At 48.9% G+C, this 22023-nt stretch overlaps 1 protein-coding gene across 1 annotated transcript; it reads right to left on the bottom strand.

Moving 5' to 3' along the window:
* Positions 1-7691: 7691 nt before the first annotated feature.
* MON1B (MON1 homolog B, secretory trafficking associated) lies at positions 7692-12567 on the bottom strand. Its single transcript, XM_031944400.1, is given in 6 exon segments — positions 7692-8609; positions 9426-9573; positions 9720-10527; positions 11632-11958; positions 12172-12405; positions 12408-12567. Coding segments are annotated over 6 exon segments (1848 nt in total). The 5' UTR covers positions 12532-12567; the 3' UTR covers positions 7692-8402.
* Positions 12568-22023: the final 9456 nt, after the last annotated feature.

The following is a 22023-nucleotide window of genomic DNA, read 5'->3' as shown; positions in this document are numbered from 1 at the left end:
TGACTTGGCAAAGGTTAAGGGGGGAGTAAGTGTCTAAGGCTGAATGTGAACTTGGGAAAATGAATTTTCCCCACAATACCATAAAAAAAATCAAACAAATCCCAAGCTCATCAGTGTTGTGCACAAGATTTGGAGTCAGAAGAGTTGTCCCCAAAGGAGAGGGAAGAGATATGGTTTATGGGAAGGTCTCCCCCACTTGCCCCATTTCCTCTTTCTGTTTCAGTAAGAGGCTTTTACTGATTCCATACACTTTACTCCGTAATAGAGAAATGTTCAGGGTGGTCCATGGGCAGCTAGTACACAAGCAAAGAAGTTCTGAACATGGGCTCTGCGTACTTGCTGCCTTCTCAGGGTTTTGGTAACTGTATTTCAGTCTAATTAGTTCTCTTCTTCGTTCTATATATTTGATTTTAAGCATTTTTGCCAGACTGCCAAAGGGGTCTGTGATACACAAAAAGGCAAAGATCCTCGGACCCCAGGGCTATAAGATTTTGATTCCTTGTTTAATTGTTTTTTTTTTTCGATTATGTCCTACTGTTTGTGACCCCATTGGGGTTTTCTTGGCAGGGATGATAGAAGGGTTAGCCATTTCCTTCTTAGGTTATTTTACGGATTAGCAAACTGAGGCAAACGAACTGTGAAGTGACTTGCCCAGGGTCACAGAGCTAGGAAGTATCTGAGGGTGAAGTGGAACCCTGCTCTTCCTGGCTCTAGGTGCTCTATCTATCCAGTATCCCATCTAGCAGCCCATTCCCTGTAACCATCCACAAATCACCATAGACCTATTTGTTTCCTTTCCTGTAAAATAAATATATCCAAAATGAAGACCATTATCAGACCCTTGTCTCCATTCCAGGAAGATCTCCTTAGTGCTTTAAGGTCACTCACAAGCCAGCACTAATTCCTCAGAGGCTTGGGTTGATCTTAGAGGAAGATTTTCTTCTGCTAAGTATACACTAGGCCTGTTTTTCTACCTATAAAAGGAGAAAGTTGGCTGTAATGATCTAACATCTTACTTGTCTCCTGAGGAATCTGTATGTTGGTCAAGAAGCAACTGCTGGAACCGAACATGGATCAATTAATTGGGTGAAGATTGGAAAAGGAGTGTGACAAGACTGTATATTGTCACTTTATTAATTTAACTTATATGCAAATTACATCATAAGAAATGCCAGGCTGGACGAATCCAAAGCCAGAATTAAGGTTGCCGGGAGAAATATCAACCATCTCAGTTATGCAGCTGATGACAAAAAGTGAAAAAGAATGAGGAAGTCTCTTGTTGATGGTGAAAAAGGAGAGCGTAAAAATTGGCTTGAAACTTAATATAAAAAATAGTAAAACACTAAGAGTAGAGCATCTAGTGTCATCATTTCCTAACAAAAAGAGGGAGAAGAAGTAGAAGTAGAAGCAGTGTCCATCTTATATTCTTGGACTCAATGATCACTGTGGACGGCGACTGCAGCAATGAGATTAAAAGATGGCTGTTGGAAGAAAAGCTCTGGCAAATCTGTGTGGAATAAAAGCAGAGAGATCACCTTGCCAGCAAAGGCTGGACAAGTCAAAACAATGGTTTTTTCAGTAGTGATGTATGTCTGTGAGAGTTGAACTATAAGGAAAGCTGAGTGCCCTAGAATCGATGCTTCTGAATTGATACTGGAGAAGACTTTTGAGAATTCCCTGGACAACAAGGAGATCAAATCAATCAGTACTTAGAGAAATGAATTCAGACTCTTCACTGGGAACTGGAACTTAAGTATTTTTTGGCCATAAAGTGAAAAGATGGGACTTACTGGGAAAGATGCAGATAGAGCAGCAGCCCTGTAGTCAGGAGGACCTGACTTCAAATGTGGCCTCAGACACTTAACACTTCCTAGCTGTGTAACCCTGGGCAAGTCACTTAACCTCAATTGCTTCAGGAAAAAAAAAAAACAGAGAAGGATGTGGCAGAGATGGATAAAATGCAACTAACATGAGCCTGGCCAGACTTTGGGAGATAGTCCCAAAGGATAAAAAGGCCATAAGATCGCTAAAAGTTATAAACAACTGAACAACAGCAACAAACAACCTTCCAATTCTGGAATCCTAAGAAACTGTACCTCAATCATCTGATAATGATAAGGTTAGTGGCTGTCAGAGAGTTGTTAAAATCACCTTTTGGCCCGTGCAGGTTCTTTGTGAAAGAATTCACGAACCCGAAATGTTATTTGGCAAAAATGGAAGGTTATTATTGGATAGGAAGTCAGTTTTGCTAAGAGACTGACTTCTTTAGTGGCAAAGTACTATTAGGGAAATAGAGGCTGGCACTGAGAAGAGAATGCCTTCTCAGTGGGCAGGGCCCTAGCAGCTTTACCAAAGAGGCGGAGCAAGCTGCTTTGGACATTCTGCAAAGAAATGAGTAAAAGGAAACTTGTTATAGGAATAGTTCTGGGGGGGGGGGGTCGGCGCAGTGCTGGGGCAGCCTGAGCTGATCAGATCAGAATTTCTCAATTGAATGAGAATGAGAATTTAGAATTTCCTGAATAAGGATGTGACTTTTCCAAAAGATCAATGGGAGTTGATTTGCCCTTGAATAGTGTTGCTTCTCTCATCCTGGGAGGATGAGCCCTCTCTCTAGACGATTTGGAGTCTGGGAGACCCTGATCTCTCAGATCAAAAGGGGACACAATTTCAGAGTGATAATTTTAAAGGGAATACAGTTTCACTGCCCCTTCAATAATAGCTCACATTTTGATAGTGCCATAAGGTCTAGAAAGAATTTTACATATATTATTTCATTTTATGCTCATAACCCCATGAAGTGGGTGTTATGATTATTCTTTTTATAAGCAAGAAAACTAAGACTTGAGAGGAGTTAAAATGAAGCTTCCTTAGTGCCTGAGGTAAGATCAAAACTCAGTCACTCATTTCCCCAAGCCCAGAAATCTCTCTATTTCTGTTATACTGCCTCTGCTATGGAAAGGGAGTCAGTCAGCCTCACTTCCAGCTTGGCTGAGGTCCTCCACTTCCACTGCTCTTTGGCAATGCTTTTTGCCATGCTTCCTCTTTAACATGCTTCAAATCTGTGGTTCCTTTTGACTTGGAATCCCATTTGAGATGAACCCTTAACCCTTTGTCATTCAAGGGTTGTTACTAATTTTCCCCCTTTAGAAAGATCTGAATTGGTCAAAGGAAGAGTGCTTGCCAATGATCTAGTCAAGGAGGTCCAGAGAGGGGTCACTCAGGGTCAGCGACCTGTGACAAAGCTATAAAATGAGGAGAATAACTACCTTCTTCCATCCTGTTGACTAGCCAGAGCAGGTCTTCGGCTATCACCAAATATGTGAATTTCCTAAGGAATAAATCAAATATAGTTACGGAAAAGCAAGGATTAAATCTCACTTTATACTTAGAAAATGGCCTGCCAGTAAATTGAAGAATTTAAATTGGGGGCATAGATTTGTTTATTTCTTTTGTAAAAGAAACCCCTTTGTAAAGGGGTTTCTTAACCACCTCATCCCTTTCTGGGGGCCCAGAGACCTGGAGAAAGTAGTCTTTTTCCAGAGTGGTTCTGAACCTGGTCACATATTTTCCTGATCTTCATCACTTCTTTCAGAGAAATGAAACAGGGAGCAAGAGAAATTGTGATGAAAGGAGTTACCTAGCCAGGACCAGAGAAGGGATTGAGGCTAGGCAGTTATTCAAGTCCATGGATGCTTCTGGGAAGACCACAAGAAATGTAATGGAGACTCCTGGTGATCCATGATTAAACCAAGAAGCAACAAAGGAGGAGATGCATTTCAGGGACCCCTGAGCAGCATTTAAAAAACATTATAGAGATTGGGCCTGGTCTGGGGGCCTGTTTGCCGGTGTCCCTGCTCCAGGTCAGGCCTTGGCCCCTTGGGGCCTGCTCCCAGCCACCCCCACCCCCCGGGGGCGCTCCTTCTCTGGGCCATGTGGCCACCTCCGATGCTCCCGGGCACGCGCCACCACCCTCTCTCGGCCCCGCTCTGGGCTCCGCTACAGTTTGTCTTCCCAACCCTGCTTCGGGCCATGCAGCCACCCCTGCTCCTAGCCAGGCCGTCCCCCCTCCCTGCGGGCCATGTGGCCACCTTGCACGGGCACATGCCACCTCCGTCTCTTGGCCATGCGACTCCGCTCTAGGCTCCACTACGGTTTGTCTTCCCAACCCTGCTCCCAGCCAGGCCGCCTACTCCCTAGGGGCCTGCTCCGGGCTACTGTCCCACTGGGCTCCGCTATCATCCCTCCTTCCAACCCTGCTCCCAGCCAGGCCGCCTACTCCCTAGGGGCCTGCTCCGGGCTACTGTCCCACTGGGCCCGCTCATCCCTCCTTCCAACCCTGCTCCCAGCCAAACCCCACTCCCAGGGCCTGTCCGGCTCTGTCCCACTGGGCTCCGCTATCATCCCTCCTTCCAACCCTGCTCCCAGCCAGGCCGCCTCCCCCCTCGGGGCTTGCTCCGGGCTACCGCCCCTCTCCCACCCCCGCTACGGGCCATGTGGCCACCGCTCCTGGGCAAACGCCACCGCCCTCTCTTAGCCTTGCGGGCCCCCTCTGAGCGTCCCAACCCCACTTCTGGCCATGCAACCGCCCCTGCTCCCGGCCAGGCTGCCTCCCCCCTCGGGGCCTGCTCTGGGCTACAGCCCGCCCCTGCTCCCGGCCATGCGGCCACCGCCCCTGCTCCCGACAGCTCCTCATCCCAGGCTCCTGAGCTCTGGATGTACAGCCCTTTGGGGTGCGGATGGGCCAGGTGGGTGGCATGCTGAAGCTGTAAAGCTCCCGGGGAGGAAAGCATTTGGGGGTTCTGCAAACCCCGTTCCCGCCTTACTGGAAGCCCGGCTCTGCTCCCTCACTCACCCCTCAGCCTGCCGCTCCTGGTCACGAGTGTGGTGAGCAGCCTCCTTTCCCGCTCTTTTTCCTGCTGAGAGTGCATGCACAGAGTGCAGTGGTCTCACTGCGCCCTGGACAATGCTGCACCCCGAGAGATGCTGCGCCTTCCGCCCAGGAAAAAAGTTCTAAGCGCCCAGCCAGGGATGCGCATGCGTGCCCTGTCCCACCTCGCCATGCCGTCGCACCCCCTTCTCCTTCCTTTTCCCGCCACCCCCTCCATCACCCCTTCCCTCCTCAGCCCTCTCTGCCCCCCAAATCTCCAAGCATTTAAACTTTTGTGCTTGGGGAAGGGCTCAAGCTGCGCCCCTCCTCCCCGCCCTAGAGTAGGTGGCGGAGCTGCCGCAGAAGGCCTAGAGGAGAGCCCGGCCCTTCCGAACACGGGCCACGAAGACGGCAGGTGAGTAGGAAATTGTGGCCCGGGGGCGTGGATGCCGCGGGCGGTTAGGGACAGGGTACAACACGGGACCTGGAGCCACGTTCCAGATTCACATCCCGTCTCAGATACTTCTCAGCTTGGGCTCGGCCTTAATTTCTGCCTCAGTTTCCTCAATTGTAAAAGTCTCCTGGGATTGTGGTGGGGATCTAATGAGATGATATATATATATATATATATATATATATATATATATATATATATATATATATATTTTTTTTTTTTTTTTTTTTTGCTGTTTAAATCAATTTTATTTGAATTCTTTGAACACATTCAAAAAAATTTTTTTTATTTAATAGCCTTTTATTTACAGGATATATACATGGGTAACTTTACAGCATTAACAATTGCCAAACCTCTTGGAGATGATATTTTTAATGTGCATGTATATAGATGGAATTCTGTTAGCGTTTGAGGGGCTAGAGTTGACTTTCTCTAGTATGAGGGTAGGGTAGCCCGGTGGCAAAATGGAGAGAGCGCCACTCCTGGTCAGGAAGACCTGAGTCCCACACCCTGCCCTCAGAAATTTCCTGACTCTGGGCAAGTCCCTTAGCTCTCCTTGCCTCATTTTCCTCATCTGTCAAATGAGCTGGACAAGGAAATGACCCACTACTAGAGGATCTTTGCCAAGAAAGGCCCAAAATGGGGTCATGAAGAGTCGGAAAAACAAGGACAAGGGCGGGAGTTGAGAAAGGAGGGTATGAATCTGGGCCTGACCTTGTCGATGAAGAATGTTTGCAAAAGCAGGAAACAATTCTAGATAATGGCCCAGAAGGTCAGGATTAAATTAAATTTAAATTTAAATTTAAACTGATTGTGAAGGAAGGTCCTAGAGAGCTCAAGCCCAGAAGCAGCAATGGGTATTCTGCCTCCCCACACTGGACCAGGGAGGTCACAAAGTGCAACCAATCTGCACAGAGGGCAGCCAGAAGCTGCAGTCAGGTTCAGATGTTCCTTATGGTCCACAGCAGACTGGGTGGGCAGAGTTGACATGGGGCATGGAGTGGAGGAGGCTTCAGAAGTGAAGGTGAGTAAAGACTGTTGGGGAGGGAGAATGGGAGTTTGTGGCTGGGGGCTCCGAATCATTGGAATGGAGAGAGTATGGGGTGGGGGAGAAGCCGACCCCTGAGAAATGAGTTCCAGTTTTCTGTGAATGGAGATATAGTCAGGATTCATGTTCAGAGTCTTCCCTCCCACCTTCCAAGAGGCAGGAGCAGTCACAGGTAAGGCCCGAGTGACAGTGTGAAATGCGCCTGGGCCAGAAATGGCCCCTAGAGCAAAGGAGGAAGCTCTGGGTGCAAAGGTGACTCATTGGGAGGCGGCGGAGAAGAGTCTGAAGGCAGGACTCCCTGAGAAATCCCAGCAGGGCAGGGAGGTAAGGGGTGAATGAACTCAGAGTATTAATATACATCCGGGCTGAGGAACATCCAGCCCAGTAGGGCCCCTAAAATCATTGAGTCTGGCCCTGTCAAGGCAACAGTGGGTGGCAGCCACCTCCAGCTGCTTGAACTCGTTCTGTCGATCACTTTGTGTGGCTCCCAAGCACTGTTATAAATATCCCAAAGGCTCTTGCCAGAAAAAATCCACCTCACCCCCAGTGGAGGTGGTGGTTGAATAACCCACCAACTTCCTGAAATAGGGCTCCTTTTGATGAACTGCTCAGTGAGCTACATCAGTATCTTTTATGGGCTCGGCCCAAACCCCAGAGTATCTCCATGGGGCTTGAATAAGAAGGCCGGGGTTCACAGCCACATGTTCTGACTGCAAATCCCAAACTTCCTGGGCCCTAACCGCCTCCCCTCCAACCCAAGGTTTGTCAAGGTCATTAAGAGACCCAAGGGAACTGTGCCTGCATCTGGGGGTGGGACAGGGATTGAAAAGTATGACCAACATCCTGCCATCTAGGGGAGGGGGGGGGGGTAAGAGGTGAAAAATTGGAACAAGAGGTTTGGCAATTGTTAATGCTGTAAAGTTACCCATGTATATATCCTGTAAATAAAAGGCTATTAAGTAAAAAAAAAGAAAAGTATGACCAAGAGGAAAGAAGCTGGGAAAGGGCCTTGGCCCCAAACCTCTGCAGGTCACTCGGGTCCATGACAACTGTGAGCTTAGCACCCAGTCCAGTTGCTTTGTATTTCCTTTCCTTTGTCGGATTGCATGTCCTGCATCCCCCAGGTCCGTCGAAGTACCACGGCTACTGTCAATCCTTCCCCGCTAAAATGGGGGACGAGAAAAGGGGAGGCCCGGAGGTAGCTGGAGGCTAGGGCTGCCCTGAGCCTTCCCAGCAGGTGAAAATTCATGTAGTATCTCTCACTCCTTGGTCCAGTGTAGGGATCAGGAAAGAGGCTGAGACAGAGTCAAGGAAAGGGGATCTTTTTTTTAAAATCTTTTATTTCTGCTCTCATTTAAGTCAGAGCCTTAAGGTAGCGAAAGAGTGCCCCCTGTCAAAGGCCAGGCAGGTGGAGGGGGGGGTGAAAAAAGGGGGACGACAGGTTGGGCAGGGCCCAGTGAGGGGCCAGAAGGAACTGTTCAGAACTCAGAAGCTATTTCTGGCTGAGCCCAAGGAGAAAGGGACAGATGACGCCTCTCAGTGACTCACACACAAACTGCAGCTTGGGACGGTCAAAAGGAAGAGGCGCCAATGGATGAGCGCCCCCCCGCCCTTCCCCAGGAAAGCCCAGCATAGCCGGACTCTCCTAGCTACTCCTAGAGCCGCAACCTCAGAGCAACCCACAAAGGCTTGATCCTTCCACACAGATCTGCCTCCCCACCTCCCCAACATACACTTAAAGTCACCGACACATGGAAAAAAACACCCCCCCACTGACTCTAGTGGACATAGAGACAGGCCCTCACAGCTTCCTGCTTGGCCTTTAGGGAGGAACAGTAAGGGATAAGCCTCCCTCTCCTAAACCCAGCTCAGGGAATAGGGCCCTTCTCAGGGACGTGGTAGCTGCCCCACTCCCATCCCTGTCCCCGTCCCGACCAAGACAAGCCAGAGAAGGGATCAATAGAGCCACGGCCTTCTCATTCCCCAGGCCAGCAGACTAAGGTGCAAAGAGGGGCATGGACTTTAGCAGAATCTCAAAGGCCGTTCTCCAGGGCAGAATCAGTCCTGTTGGGCCCGTGGCGGGCTGGGCCAGGGGCAGTTGAGTACTTTGGAGGGTATCGGATGAAGAGTCGGTCCTCCTCCCTCTTCACCCAACGCAGAAGCTTGGTAACAGCATGGATGGCCCCTGATTTTGTCACCAGTGGGTTAAAGCAGGCATAAAGTTCAAATTTTGGTGTCACCTGGGAGGAGAAATGAGAACTCAGAAGGGTGCTCTCCAACTCCAGGGGGCCTGGCTGCCCTGCCTGGCCCCCCGCAAGTGAGAGCCGCAGTTAAAAGGTGCCCTGAGTTCCTATCCCAGCTACAGACCCTTTGGAGATGTGTGGGCCCTTGCCCCGGGGCACCCACTTTCCTCCTCCATGAAATAAGGTTGGATTCAGTGACCTCTCGGGTCTCTTCCGGCTCCAGGTCGCTGCCAAGAAGCGGGACTCTTGTCTCTCTACGGAGGTTCACCTGACTCCACAGAGAGCTGCCCTTCCCTTGGATGAACCTCCAGCTCAGATCACAGAGTGGCATGGTCTCTTCCCTCTCGCACTAGCTAGTGAGCCTTGACTAAGGCCCTGCCCCTCTATACAGCAGCTATTCTGGATGTCTGAGCTTTCCCTGGGCCGGGAGTGGAGCACTCTGGTGAACTGAAAGTTTGGGGACTCTCAATTTTACTTTAAAACATGACTCAGAGGTGAAGGCATTTTTATTACTAAATACTCTTCCAGTTCTGAGTCCCCTGCTTCTAGAGCACTGGCTAACCCTCCCCAGTGCCCTGAGCAGCTTAGGCCCGTAACGGTGCGGTGGCTTCCCCCGAAGGGCAGGCTCTCGACCCTCTCTCCCTCTGTCGCTTCCTCTGGAGTGGGCCTCAAATCTGTGCAAAGAGGCTCAAATACATATCATCGGAGTCTGGTGTCTGTTTAACTTGAATGCTGTGAACCCCAGAAAATCCCAGAGTTCTTAGGGGTCTCTGTCTCAGACTTGCTCTGAACCACAGCAGGAACCCAGCTCACCCAAGCAAGCAGGGTCTCCTTCTCAGCCACGTGATAGATGAGCCGAAGGGGCCTCGACGGGGAATGCAGACGCCCGTGCAGGTGATAGTAGAGGTCGAAGAGCCTCTGGCGTTCACACTCGCTGGCGTACGGGCCCTCCATCTCTGGGCTGGTGGGGGACGGGGGCCAGAAGGATCTGTCAAAAGGGCTCCTTCTTCCCTTTTCTCCAACTCCCCTTCCTTTCTCTACCCCCCCTCCACACCCCCCTCCTTCCCTCCCTCCGAAACCCTCCCAGAAGCGATGACCCACAGTCACCTGGTGAACTGCGGCAACTGTCGATAGTTGTCAGGGACGTCAAAAGGCTTGTAGAGGAAGTGCCGTAGGTCAGGGGTGCCGACTGCACTGACCCCATAGGAGGGCAGCCCCACCCCCCCGCCGGCAAGAACCCGGGAGGCACCCAGGGCCTGCAGACCCTCTTCAACTATCCGCTTGCAGCCCGCCAGGGCATGGAAGGCCTCCCGGTCAGTTGAGAGGAGCACGAGGCAGATGGCGTAGTCAGTGTTGTCACCTAGGTAACTGACATAAGCGTAAAAAAAGCCATCGGGGTTGAAGCGAGGCAGGCAGACGGGAGCCCAGACCTCCCCGGCCCGGAAGGCCGAAGATGCTCCCACCAAGTTCAGGAGCAGGTGCAGATCCGCCGGGTCAAGGCGGCAGTCTTCCAGGACAGCCCTTTCTTGTGCCGCTGTGACCAGGTGGCGGCCAGCAGCCAAGATGGAGAAGGCTAGGCTGGGTGCCGTGGCCCGCTGCAGGAGGGCACCCAGGCTGTCCCGGAATGGCGCCGGCAGGGGCAGGCAACGCACGGCGCCCAGCAGGAAGCCCGGCTCCCGTTCGGCCCCATCTAGCAGGCTGTCGAGGATCCGTTCGGAGCCAGCCAGGAGCCTGCGCAAGTCATAGCTCCTCTGGCGCTCAAACACTCGAGCCACGCCAGCCCGAGTGAGCACGCTCACAATCTGGGCATGCACTCCTAGGAGTTCGCAACGGAGCTGTGCTGCCGACTGGGGGGTCCTGGACACCGCGACCAGCACCAGCGGACCTTGCTGCAAGAAGACCAATGTTCGATCATCTGTCATGGAGGAAGGAAAAGAAATGAAAAGACTGAGGAGATCGGGCCCCCGCCAGGGCAAATACGCAAGTCCCTCCATTCTCTCCCCAAGCAAGTTTAGCCTGTACCGACTCTGTCAGTGACTCACTGCGTGAGCTCGGGCAAGTTCATTCTTCTCACTGGGCCTGCCGCCTCCTTGGGAAAATGGAGGTGATCTTTAAGTCTCGTTCTGGGTCGGATATGTGGTTTTCTGAATTGGAAGGTCCCACTGTACTTGGGAGTTTAGATTCTGCCCTAAGCTGAGTTTCTTATGGAAATGGAATTCAGAGTGGCTTTAGGAGACAGCCTGGTTTGATTAAAAAACCCAAAATGCCCTGGATTGGGGGTTAGTGTACTTGACTTCAAACTGATCCCCAGTTCAGATCCTGACTACTTGTGTGACACTCTGGGCCTTTTTCAGCTGTCAAATGAAGGGTTTGGCCTAAATGGTCTCGGATGTCTTTCCAGCTTCAGAAGGAAAGGGCGCGAGCCATGACTTCATGACTGTGGATGGAACTATTTTGGGCCTCTCCCAGATTTGCTAGGAAGAAAGGGGAGGGCAACAGGTGTGTGTGTGTGTGTGTGTGTGTGTATTGGGGGTGTATAGGTGTGGGAGTGTTTATGGGGATGTTTATGGGGTGTATGGATGTGTTTGTGTGTGTAGGTATATATTGGGGGTTATGCGTGCATATGTATAAGGGGGGGTGTATGGGTATGTTTGTGTGTATATGGGGGTATGTGTATGTGGGAGTGTATGGAGATGTGTGTGTGTATACGGGTGTGTGTATGTGGGAGTATATGGAAGTATATATATATAGGGGTGTGTATATAGGGGTATATGTATATGGGGATGTACAGGGTGTGTGTATGTGGGGGTGTATGGGGGTGTGTGTGTGTATAGAGGTGTGGGGGGAGTGTATGGGGGCATATGTATATAGGGGTGTGTGTATAGGGGTATATGTATATGGGGATGTATGGGGTATGTGTATGTGGGGGTGTGTGGGTGTGGGTGGATATGGGTGTGAGAGAGAGTGTGTGTGTGTGTGTGTGAAAAACTGTGTTTGGGGAAACAGGATAAGGTGGTACCTGAGTAGATAGAACGGATGGCATTGTCCCCACTTTGGATGAATGAGACTAGGGCCATCATCACACCCATGGTGGCAGACAGGGCCTCCTCATTGCCATAGCGGGAATAGATGGGCTTCCCAGCCTCACTCAGCACGAACACATGCTTTCGCCTGCTTCTCCAACCCTCAGCCGTCACATCCTCCTCATCTCGAGGTCCAGGAGCCGCCAGTTCCCCTCTTTGGCTGCCGTCCCCAGTGCCAGGCATTTTACCTGCCCTTCCTGCGTCCTTGCTTCCTTTATTATCCTTTTTCTCCAAGGAGGTCTGGCCTGAAAGCTCATGCACACCTGGAACACAAGGCCTCCTGTAAGTTTCCCAAGGACTGGCCCGGCTATTATGCAAGGCCACCAGTTAATCGCTTCCCCCACTCCCCCCACCCCCAGCCTTTCTGGGTCTGCTCTAATCCCAGACTGGCATGAACCAGGGGCCTGGTCTAAGCCACTTTGGGGGTGGCACCGAAGCCCCACGTGTCCCCTCGGTGGGGTCTCGGCTGAGCTCACCTAGGTGAGTGGGGGCCTCTTTCTCGGGCTCTGCCAGGGCCCCCGGAAGCTCCTCATCAGCCCGGGGGGGCCCACAAGCCTCTGGGCTGCCGGGGGCTCCCGCGGGCTCCTGAGCACTGGCAACCCTGAAGGGCCTCTCTGGGTCTCCGGAGGCTTCCGGGGCTGGAGCGGAGCCGGCGCCAACACCTCCTCGGGCCTCCATCTCCGCAGCCCTGGGTTTGGGCAGAACAGTCCGGTGAGCGCTTGGACGTTCCTCCGGCCTGCCTGTCTGCCTGCCTTCCACTGACCCCCCGGATCCGCCGGAGGTAATGGGGCCAAGAAAGGCCACTCCCAGCCCGGCCCCGGTCCGACCGCCGTCATCACCGCTCCCCCCTCGCCCGGGCCTCGGGGTCCAGGACTCACCCTGGGGCGTCAAGGCCGCTGCCCGGGGTGGGGAGAAGGCAGAAGCGGTGCCGCCGGGACCGGGGCCGGGCCGGGGCCGGAGCCGGGCCGGGGGTCGAGGGCGGGGCCGAGGCTGAGGGCGGGGCCGGGGCCTGAGTTCGTAGGCTCCGAGCCCCGCCCTCCGGCCCCCTGCCTCTCCCTTCTCCAGCCCCGGGGAGAAACTCCAAGGCCGCCTATCCTCGAGCTCCGGGGGCGTGACTACGCGAATTAAACGTCCTCTCGGCCAATACGGTGCCTAGGCTGCCGTCTGTCCCGCCCCGGGACCTGACAGACGCCTGCTGTGGACCAAAGAATCTGCTGGGAACGGAAAAGACTGGCCTTGGGCTCCTCAGCCCGTCGCCTTCCCTCTCCTCAGGGCTGCCTGGACCTATTTCGCCCGCCCGGCACTCTGCACGGAGAGTGGTATCGTGGCCCAATGGGCAGGCCGGGAACACCCGTTCCGTCTTTTTTGCCCACCCTCGGGTCTTCTTTCCAGAAACCTCGCCGGCCAATGAGAGAGCTCCGAGTGCTAGGAAGGCATCCGTTAGCCCCTCCCTCTCCCGCTCCTAGGAACAGAGGATGCGGAGGGCGGTTCCGCTCCCACTTCTCCTGGAGCTGTGGACCCTAGTTGGCCACAGACCCGGGGACGGTCCCCGGGCTGTCGGGTCCGGGAGGTGCTGCGCTGTCCGTGCGCATGGCTTGGCAAGGTAGAGCCCCCACGGGCTAGGGACGGGGAGAGAGCTTGGCCACGGCCAGGTGAGGCCGGCGGGGGCCCGCGCGTCCCTGGGAGTCAACACCACGCGAGCTTCCCGGGAATGTATCGTCTCTGGCCTCGTCTCTCCGATTCCCGGTCGCAGACGGCCGCTGTACCCGCTCAAGCTCCCCGAACCTTTTACCTTCCTTTGTAACTCCATACTTGACACCTGAGGGGTGTTTGTTGGCTGGCTGAACGCCTCCCACAGTCCTTTGGTCTCCGCGCGCCCTCCCCCTCGCCTTTGGCCCTTTCCCCTCGCTCCACCTCGTTTCTCCCGAACGTCTCCAGACCTCTAGGCCGTTTTCGGACACCCGGACTCTCCTCCGCGATCCTAGAAAAGGCAAAATCCAGGTTCCCTGAATGCAAGAGACAGAAGTGGGGAGCTCCAGACCCCAGGGAGTTTCCCAGACACACCTGGGAATGGGGGATGGGGTGGGGAGGCGGCCGAGAGGCACATTGCTGGCTGCTACCATTCTTGAAGCCAAAACGGAAGCGATTCCTACTCCAAGAGTTTCCATTCTACTTGGGGGTGGCAAAATGTTCAGGGTCCTTACTAGCTACTGCCAAAATAAGCCAGCACAACATCCAGACGGCCAAGGAAATTCACTGAGGGTGACACACCTGATCAGCAGGTGAGGGACATGTTTATCTCACAGGTCCGCAGATGACAACATAGTTACAAGTCGAATAATATCAAACAAAATACTATTTGAGAATATCTCGTTTAAGAGTCACAAGGTAGCCGTCAAACTGTTCACACCCTTTGATCCCGCAGTGTCTCTACTGATCTTGTATCCCAAAGAGATCATAAAAAAGGGAAAAGGACCCATCTGTGCAAATATGTTTGTGGCATCTCTTTTTGTAGTGGCCAGGAACTGTAACTTGGGGAATGGCTGAATAAGTGCCGGTATATGAATGTGTATGAATGGAATAGTATTGTTCTATAAGAAAAGATTAGATGATTTCAGAGAGGCTGAAGAGACTTACAGGAGCTGATGCTGAATGAAGTGAGCGGAACCAGGAGAACACTGACCCTTGCAAACACTTCTGTTCCAACTTTTCCCCTCCTTCCCCCACCCCCTCCCCTAGATGGCAGGCAGTCCCATATATGTTAAACATGTTAAAGTCTATGTTTAATACAATATATGTGTGCAGATCTGTACGGTTATCTTGTTGCACAAGAAAAATCGGATTTAGAAAGAAGGTAAAAATAACCTGGGAAGAAAAACCAAAATGCAAGCAAACAACAACAGAAAGAGTGGAGATGCTATGTTGTCCTCCACACTCATTTCCCAGGGTTCTTAAACTGGGTGTAGCTGCTTCTGTTCATCACTGATCAATTAGAACTGATTTGGATCCTTTCATTGCCAAAGATATGGGCTGCTATCTCGAAGCTGGCCTCTAACAATGAGCACTTTTTAGTTTGATGAGAAAAGAAAGGGGCTTGTTGTTAGCCCCTATTACCAAACTTCCCTCTGATCGTGAGAACCCCAATCCCATGCCGTCAGTCACCCTGCTCTGTTCTTTGTCCTGTGCTCCCCAATTCCACCTCTAATTGTTTTCCCTGGAAATTTACCTGCTTGCTCCTTGCAAGCTCTTTGTTGTTTATCTTCCTCTCTTGGAATTTAGCCCACTTGAATTGAGCTCATTGTTGTTGTTGTTGTTTAAATTAATAATAATAAATAATAAAATAATAAAACTTTGCTCTTGGAGATGGTCTAAGCCAGGGGTCCTCAAACTCCGGCCCTCGGGCCAGAGGCAACAGCTGAGGATGATTATCCCCCTCACCCAGGGCTATGAAGTTTCTTTATTTAAAGGCCCACAAAACAAAGTTTTTATTTTTACTATAGTCCGGCCCTCCAACAGTCTGAGGGGCAGTGAACTGGCCCCTATTGAAAAAGTTTGAGGACCCCTGGTCTCAGCTTTCATATTCTTTTGAGACATCTGCAACCCTGGCTCAGAATCCCATTTTCAGGGGCTTGAAATCCAATAGGGTGTTCAGGAGGACTAGTCTCATTCACCTGCAAATCAAGACACCGTTTGGGATCTCATTTGCCTTTTTTGTTTTGCTTTTATTTTTTTTTCTAGTGTTTGGAGATCGTATTTTGTCAACTGCTTTTTCTATCTCTAGGGAGATAATTATATAATTTCTCTTGGTTTTGCTTTTGATGTAGTCAATGATGCTTATAATTTTCATAGTATTGAACCAGACCTGCATCCTCGGCATAATCCCACTTGGTCACAAGGTATGACCTTTGTGATATGTTGCTGCAATCTCCTTGCTAGTATTTTATTTAAAATGTTTGCATTGACATTCATAAATGAAATTGAGCTATTGTTTTTTTCCTCTGTTTTTAATCTCCCTTCTTAAGTAGCAAAAACATTGGTGGTGTAAAGGGAATTCGGTAGGACTCTTCCTTTAATCCTTTATTTCCAAGTTTTCCTTGACTGGGGACGCTCAGACTGGAAAATTCTTGCAATTTTCAGCAAAGTTCCTACGGAACCTTTGCCACCTTTCCACCTTCTCTGGGACGCCCGAGGAGGCGAAGTGCCGCAGGATGGCTTCTGGCAAAGAAAGTTCATGGCTTTGGGCAAAGCTGGAACAGTCCCCTTTAGTGTCATTTTGTGTGTGTCTGTATCTCTGTGCAGCGGGTCTCTGGCACGTTTGTTCTGTCGGTTGGATTCTGTTACCTGGAAAGATTTAAAATGTAACCAGTGAGAAAAACCCTTCCATGCTGTAGTTAGAATGCCGGGAAGATTTCTTCTTAACATCGTTGGCTCCTACCTTAAACAGGGAAGACAACCTGACTTTTTCCCGTGGACCCCAGCTCTGGACAATCTGGGGGCTACAGAAATAGCTAATTAAATGACTAATTAAAATTAAAATAACATCTTAGCAGATTCTCAGGGTTTTGAGAGCAATGATTAAGAAGTTGGGCAATTTGTCATTTTAAGATGGTAAGAAAAAATCCTGAAACATAGGGGATGATTCCAGGGATTTACCCCCTTCTGAAAGAAAGGAAAAAGGAAAAAAACCAAACTTTTTGCTAAGCCTTCCTTGACTCCCATCTTGGCTGGAGTCCTCTTCTGCTCCTTTGGGAAAGCAGCCCAGAAGGTATTAAGGGACCCTCTCCATAGCCCACGTCACACAGGATGCTCCACTCCCAGAGTCCCCAGTGGATCTCAGTGGTAGGGATCGCTAACGAGACCGATACAGTCCAGTTCTCTCTGTTTGCTAACTCCTCTCATCTCAGATCAGATTGAGAAGAGAATGCCAAAGTACCGGAGGGAAATCCCAATTCTACCTCACCTATAGAAACGGGGGAAGCCACAGTGACCTTGGGGACCCCACGTAGCCTTGCCCAGACTCCTCCCCATCCCAGCTGGGGGACATGGAGATGGGTGAGGGTCAGGCCCGATGGTCAGCATCCCCTGAGCCCTGGCCCCTGAAAGTACCATCAAAGGGAGATCCCGGCACCAGTCCCCCTAGCCTTCCACAGGTTCTGTCCAGCAACTCCCTGGCAAGAATTTGGGCACCCCCGGCAGCGCCCTGCACGGCAGCGTGAGGCGGGAAAGCCAGGCGGCCTCTGCGTGTGGTAAGCCCACCATTCTGTTTCAGTGGCAAAAATGTATCGGCCGTGTCATTTATGGCGAATTATTTTATGTCTGCCCGCTTTTCTGATTTGTAAAGAGCAACAGTATCACATCTTTGCAACAGTGCTTAGCATAAACCACGTTATATGAATGTTCACTGCTATATTTTATAAATGGCCTCCCCAGGAGTAGGAGGATAGTGCATGGAGGAGAGAGAGTTTCTCTCTCTTTCTTCCCTCTTCCCTCCTTCCCTGACTGCAGCAGGGACACAGGGATGAAGGGGTGAGAGGGAGAGAAAGAAAATATATTCAGTTCAGTGAAATTTGCCATTTAAAATGTAGAGTAAAAGCAGTTTGGGGGCACTCTAAGCAAAAGCCCACTCCAGGGCTATGGAAATTGGGATCTCTTTGCACTGACTGTTACCAGAAGAGCTTGGGAACTTTAGGAAAACTCAAAAGCAGTTTGCTGCTGTACTAAAAACACCAGCTAAAACCAGCCTGCTTCAGACTATCGAGAGTCAGACTTCTGAGGGCCCGGCAGGAAAGACTGGCACCTTAACCCTTTCTGGACTCACAAAAGAGACTGGTTTGTGTGAATTGGACAATAACCAAATGGCAATTCAGTGGGTCTAGAACATTTAAGCAGAATCTAGGCAATCTCATTAACTATGGCCAGGTCAATTTTTTAAAATTATAGCTTTTTTTATTTTTTATTTTTTAATTTAATAGCCTTTTATTTACAGGTTATATGCATGGGTAACTTTACAGCATTAACAATTGCCAAACCTCTTGTTCCAATTTTCACCTCTTACCCCCCCCCCCTCCCAGATGGCAGGATGACCAGTAGATGTTAAGTACATTAAAATATAAATTAGATACACAATAAGTCTACATGACCAACCTGTTATTTTGCTGTACAAAAAGAATCAGACTCTGAAATATTGTACAATTAGCTTGTGAAGGAAGTCAAAAATGCAGGTGGGCATAAATATAAGGGATTAGAATTCAATGTAATGGTTTTAGTCATCTCCCAGAGTTCTTTCTCTGGGCGTAGCTGGTTCAGTTCATTCCTGCTCCATTGGAACTGATTTGGTTGATCTCGTTGCTGAGGATGGCCTGGTCCATCAGAGCTGGTCATCATCTAGTATTGTTGTTGAAGTATATAATGATCTCCCGGTCCTGCTCATTTCACTCAGCATCAGTTCGTGTAAGTCTCTCCAGGCCTTTCTGAAATCATCCTGTTGGTCATTTCTTACAGAACAGTAATATTTTGACCATTTTTCAATTGGAGAATGGCTTGATTTTTTATAAATTAGAGTCAATTCTCTCTATATTTTGGAAATGAGGCCTTTATCAGAACCTTTGACTGTAAAAATATTTTCCCAGTTTATTGCTTCCTTCTAATCTTGTCTGCATTAGTTTTGTTTGTACAAAAACTTTTCAATTTGGGATAATCGGAATTTTCTATTTTGTGATCAGTAATGATCTCTAGTTCTTCTTTGGTCATGAAGTCCTTCCCCTTCCACAGGTCTGAGAGGTAAACTATCCTGTGCTCCTCTAATTTATTAATAATTTCATTCTTTATGCCTAGGTCATGAACCCATTTTGACCTTATCTTGGTGTATGGCGTTAAGTGTGGATCAATGCCTAGTTTCTGCCATATTAGTTTCCAATTTTCCCAGCAATTTTATCAAACAGTAAGTACTTATCCCAAAAGCTGTGATCTTTGGGTTTGTCAAAGACTAGGTTGCTATATTTGTTGACTGTTTTATCCCTTGAACCTAACCTATTCCACTGATCAACTAATCTATTCCTTAGCCAATACCAAATGGTTTTGGTAACTGCTGCTCTATAATATAATTTTAGACCTGGTACAGCTAAGCCACCTTCATTTGATTTTTCTTTCATTAATTCCCTTGAAATTCTTGACCTTTTGTTTTTCCATATGAATTTTGTTGTTATTTTTTCTAGGTCATTAAAATAGTTTTTTGGGACTCTGATTGGTATAGCGCTAAATGAATAGATTAGTTTAGGTAATATTGTCATCTTTATTGTATTTGCTCGCCCAATCCAAGAGCGTTTAATATTTTTCCAATTGGTTAGATCAGACTTAATTTGTGTGAAAAGTGGTCTGTAATTTTACTCATAAAGTTTCTGATTTTCCCTTGTCAGATAGATTCCTAAATATTTTATATTATCAGTAGGTACTTTAAATGGAATTTCTCTTTGTAACTCTGACTGTTGGATTTTGTTAGTGATATATAAGAATGCTGATGACTTATGTGGGTTTATTTTATATCCTGCAACTTTGCTAAAGGTGTGGATTGTTTCTAATAACTTTTTAGTAGAATCTCTGGGGTTCTCTAAGTATACCATCATATCGTCGGCAAAGAGTGATAAAGATTATAGCTTTTTGTTGATAAAACATATGCATGGCTAATTTTTCAACATTGATGGGCAAATGTTTAAAATCTGTTCTATCTCCATTTTCAGAATTGTCTTGTTTTTCCCCTAAAACAAAAAGGGAAACATAAAGGAATAGGAATCCTCCCTGAGAACTTCCAAAGCTGCAACAGCTTAGGAACAGAATAAACTGAGCAGCTAAAAGAAGGTGGAAAGGTTATTCCGCCTTGCCAATCCCGTTTTATAACACTTTGTGAATGGAATTTAGGGAATTAGGTATTTTCGCCTTTCCTAGAAAACTAAGATGAAATTACAGCTAAAATGATTTGGCTGTTACTTAGGAAAATTCTAAAATTGTGAATTAAGTTATTGAAGTTGCTGCCATCACGTTCATCGTAAACTTGGTAATTACTGGGAGTGGAACAAGAGGGAGGGGGTGAAAGCCTTCTCGGTTCACCTCCAAGCATGAGGTGTGCGATACCTTTTCCCCCCTTCACAGAGTGGGGGGAGGTATCAGACAGCACTGAGAATAGTTGGGGTGGGCAACAGCAAGCTCAGCCCCTTCCCTGGGCTCTCTGTCAAGTCCCCTTCATTTGTGAGCTTTGCCAGTTTTCTTGAAACCATCAGGATAAGCCAGGTCATCAGCCCTGAGACCTGAGCCTGTTCAGGATGTGTAGTTCCTAAACAAGGACTGTGTTTACTAAGAATCTCTAAGCTTGGTTAATGACTCATCCTTTGCACAGGTATAAGTTTAAACATATAAGACATGTTCAATAAAATCTCTGTGTGAGTCCTGGTAAACGTTTAAAATAATGTATGTAGCCCCAAGCTGTGATTAGTAGGATTTTCTATTAGAGATCAAATCTCTTGGGGTTGTAAGTGATCCTCTCTCGAGTTTCAAATTCAGTTGCCTGATCACTGCCAGTAGCCTACCCTTCTAGAGAAATGCTGTGAGGTACTCAGAGGGCTGCCTTCCTGAACTGTCACGGGTGCGTGTTCTGTCGGGGCAAGAGCAAGACAACCTTTGCTCAAGGTGGGATTCTTCTGACTCAGTTTCCCAGTTCTGTTTCTTTGTTTCCCACCTGAATATCGCCGAGTCTGGCTATGAGGTGGAATTGTTAGCGCATGATCGGCTGTCAGTCAGAGTCGAGGGTGCTTTCTCCTGTTGTGTATGTGCTCTCAGGCTGAGGCCTGAAAGTCCTCTTCTGGTGCTATGATAATCACGTCTCTGCTTTGTCCTCTCACAGTAAATGTCCCTAATCAGAGCCGATGGTCAGAGAAGCCCAGTACGAGTATCTTGATTTGCAGCCCCCCAAGAGGCTTCTCTGACTACTTCCATAAAAACCCTTAACTTTCTGGCCTCCTGGGGCTATAGTTTCATCTAAAGGCCCAGGTTGCCCATCAGTTCGTAAGTATTTGGGCCATGAATGAATTCCCACCTCCTGTTAGCTCACATGGGAGAGGAAGCAGACAGTCTTGTCACTCTCTGAGCCTGTCTCTAGGAAACAGCCGTGTGCTTTCCTGGGCCTGGCGGGATTTTGTAAGCTTCTCAAAGAGAAGGCATCTCTGGGGTGACCCTCCTGCCTTGGAGCAGTGGCTGCCATGGCCCTTCTCATCGAGGAAGCCTCCAAGCTCCCCTGGGCCAACCATTGGAGGTTCTGACCCCGCACCGGGTTCAGAGCATCTTTGTCCTCACCGAGGCTGAGAACTGGGGAAAGGAACGAGAGTGGACATCCACACCGACTCCAAATATGCTTTTCGTGTTTTGTTCGCTCATGGGGCTATAGGGAAAGAAAGGGGCCTCTTGGCAGCAAACACCAACAAATAAATAAATCCCCCATTAATTATGCAGGGGAAATTCTACAGTTCTTGCAAGCTGGCCATCAACTTAGAGAGGTTCCTGTTATGTTTTGTAAAGGACTCCAGAAGGGGGATTCACTTCAGGCCAAGGGGAACAACCTTGCAGATTCAGGGGCCACAGTTGCTATCTATCTGCCCCTGACCGTGGCACTTTTAATTCCCCAAATGCCCCACTCTTACACTCCCTCATGTAGCTCCCAGGAACGAGCCCTCGCTAAAGAAAGGGGGTACACACTTTCTCCTTCTGGGTGGTTTCAACTTCTTTTTTTAATTAGTAATTTTTAATTGAGTAATTTTTCAACATTGACCCTTGTAAAACCTTCTGTTCCAACTGTTCCCTCCTTCCCCTCACCCCTTCCCCAGATGGCAGGTAGTCCCATACATGTTAAACATGTTAAGATATATGTTAAACCTGATGTATGTATACATATTTATACAATTCTCTTGCTGCACAAGAAAAATCGGATCAAGAAGGAAAAAAAAAAACTGATAAAAGAAAACAAAACGCAAGCAAACAACAGAAAGAGTGAGAATGCCGGGTTGTGGTTCCCATTTGGTTCCCACAGGCCTCTCTCCATCACTGAACCATTGGAACTGACCTGATCTCATTGTTTTTTTTTTTTTTTTTTCAGTTTCAAGGAATTTAATATGGACAAATTGTTTACATTTTTTCACATGGGACATGAATATCTTTTTTTTTTTTTTTTTTTTTTTATTTAATAGTCTTTAATTTACAGGATATATACATGGGTAACTTTACAGCATTAACAATTGCCAAACCTCTTGTTCCAATTTTTCACCTCTTACCCCCACCCTCCCTAA

The sequence above is a fragment of the Sarcophilus harrisii genome, chromosome X, assembly GCF_902635505.1.
Source record: "Sarcophilus harrisii chromosome X, mSarHar1.11, whole genome shotgun sequence".
In the NCBI taxonomy this organism is placed as follows: domain Eukaryota; kingdom Metazoa; phylum Chordata; class Mammalia; order Dasyuromorphia; family Dasyuridae; genus Sarcophilus; species Sarcophilus harrisii.
This window is presented reverse-complemented; position numbering and strand designations above follow the sequence as displayed.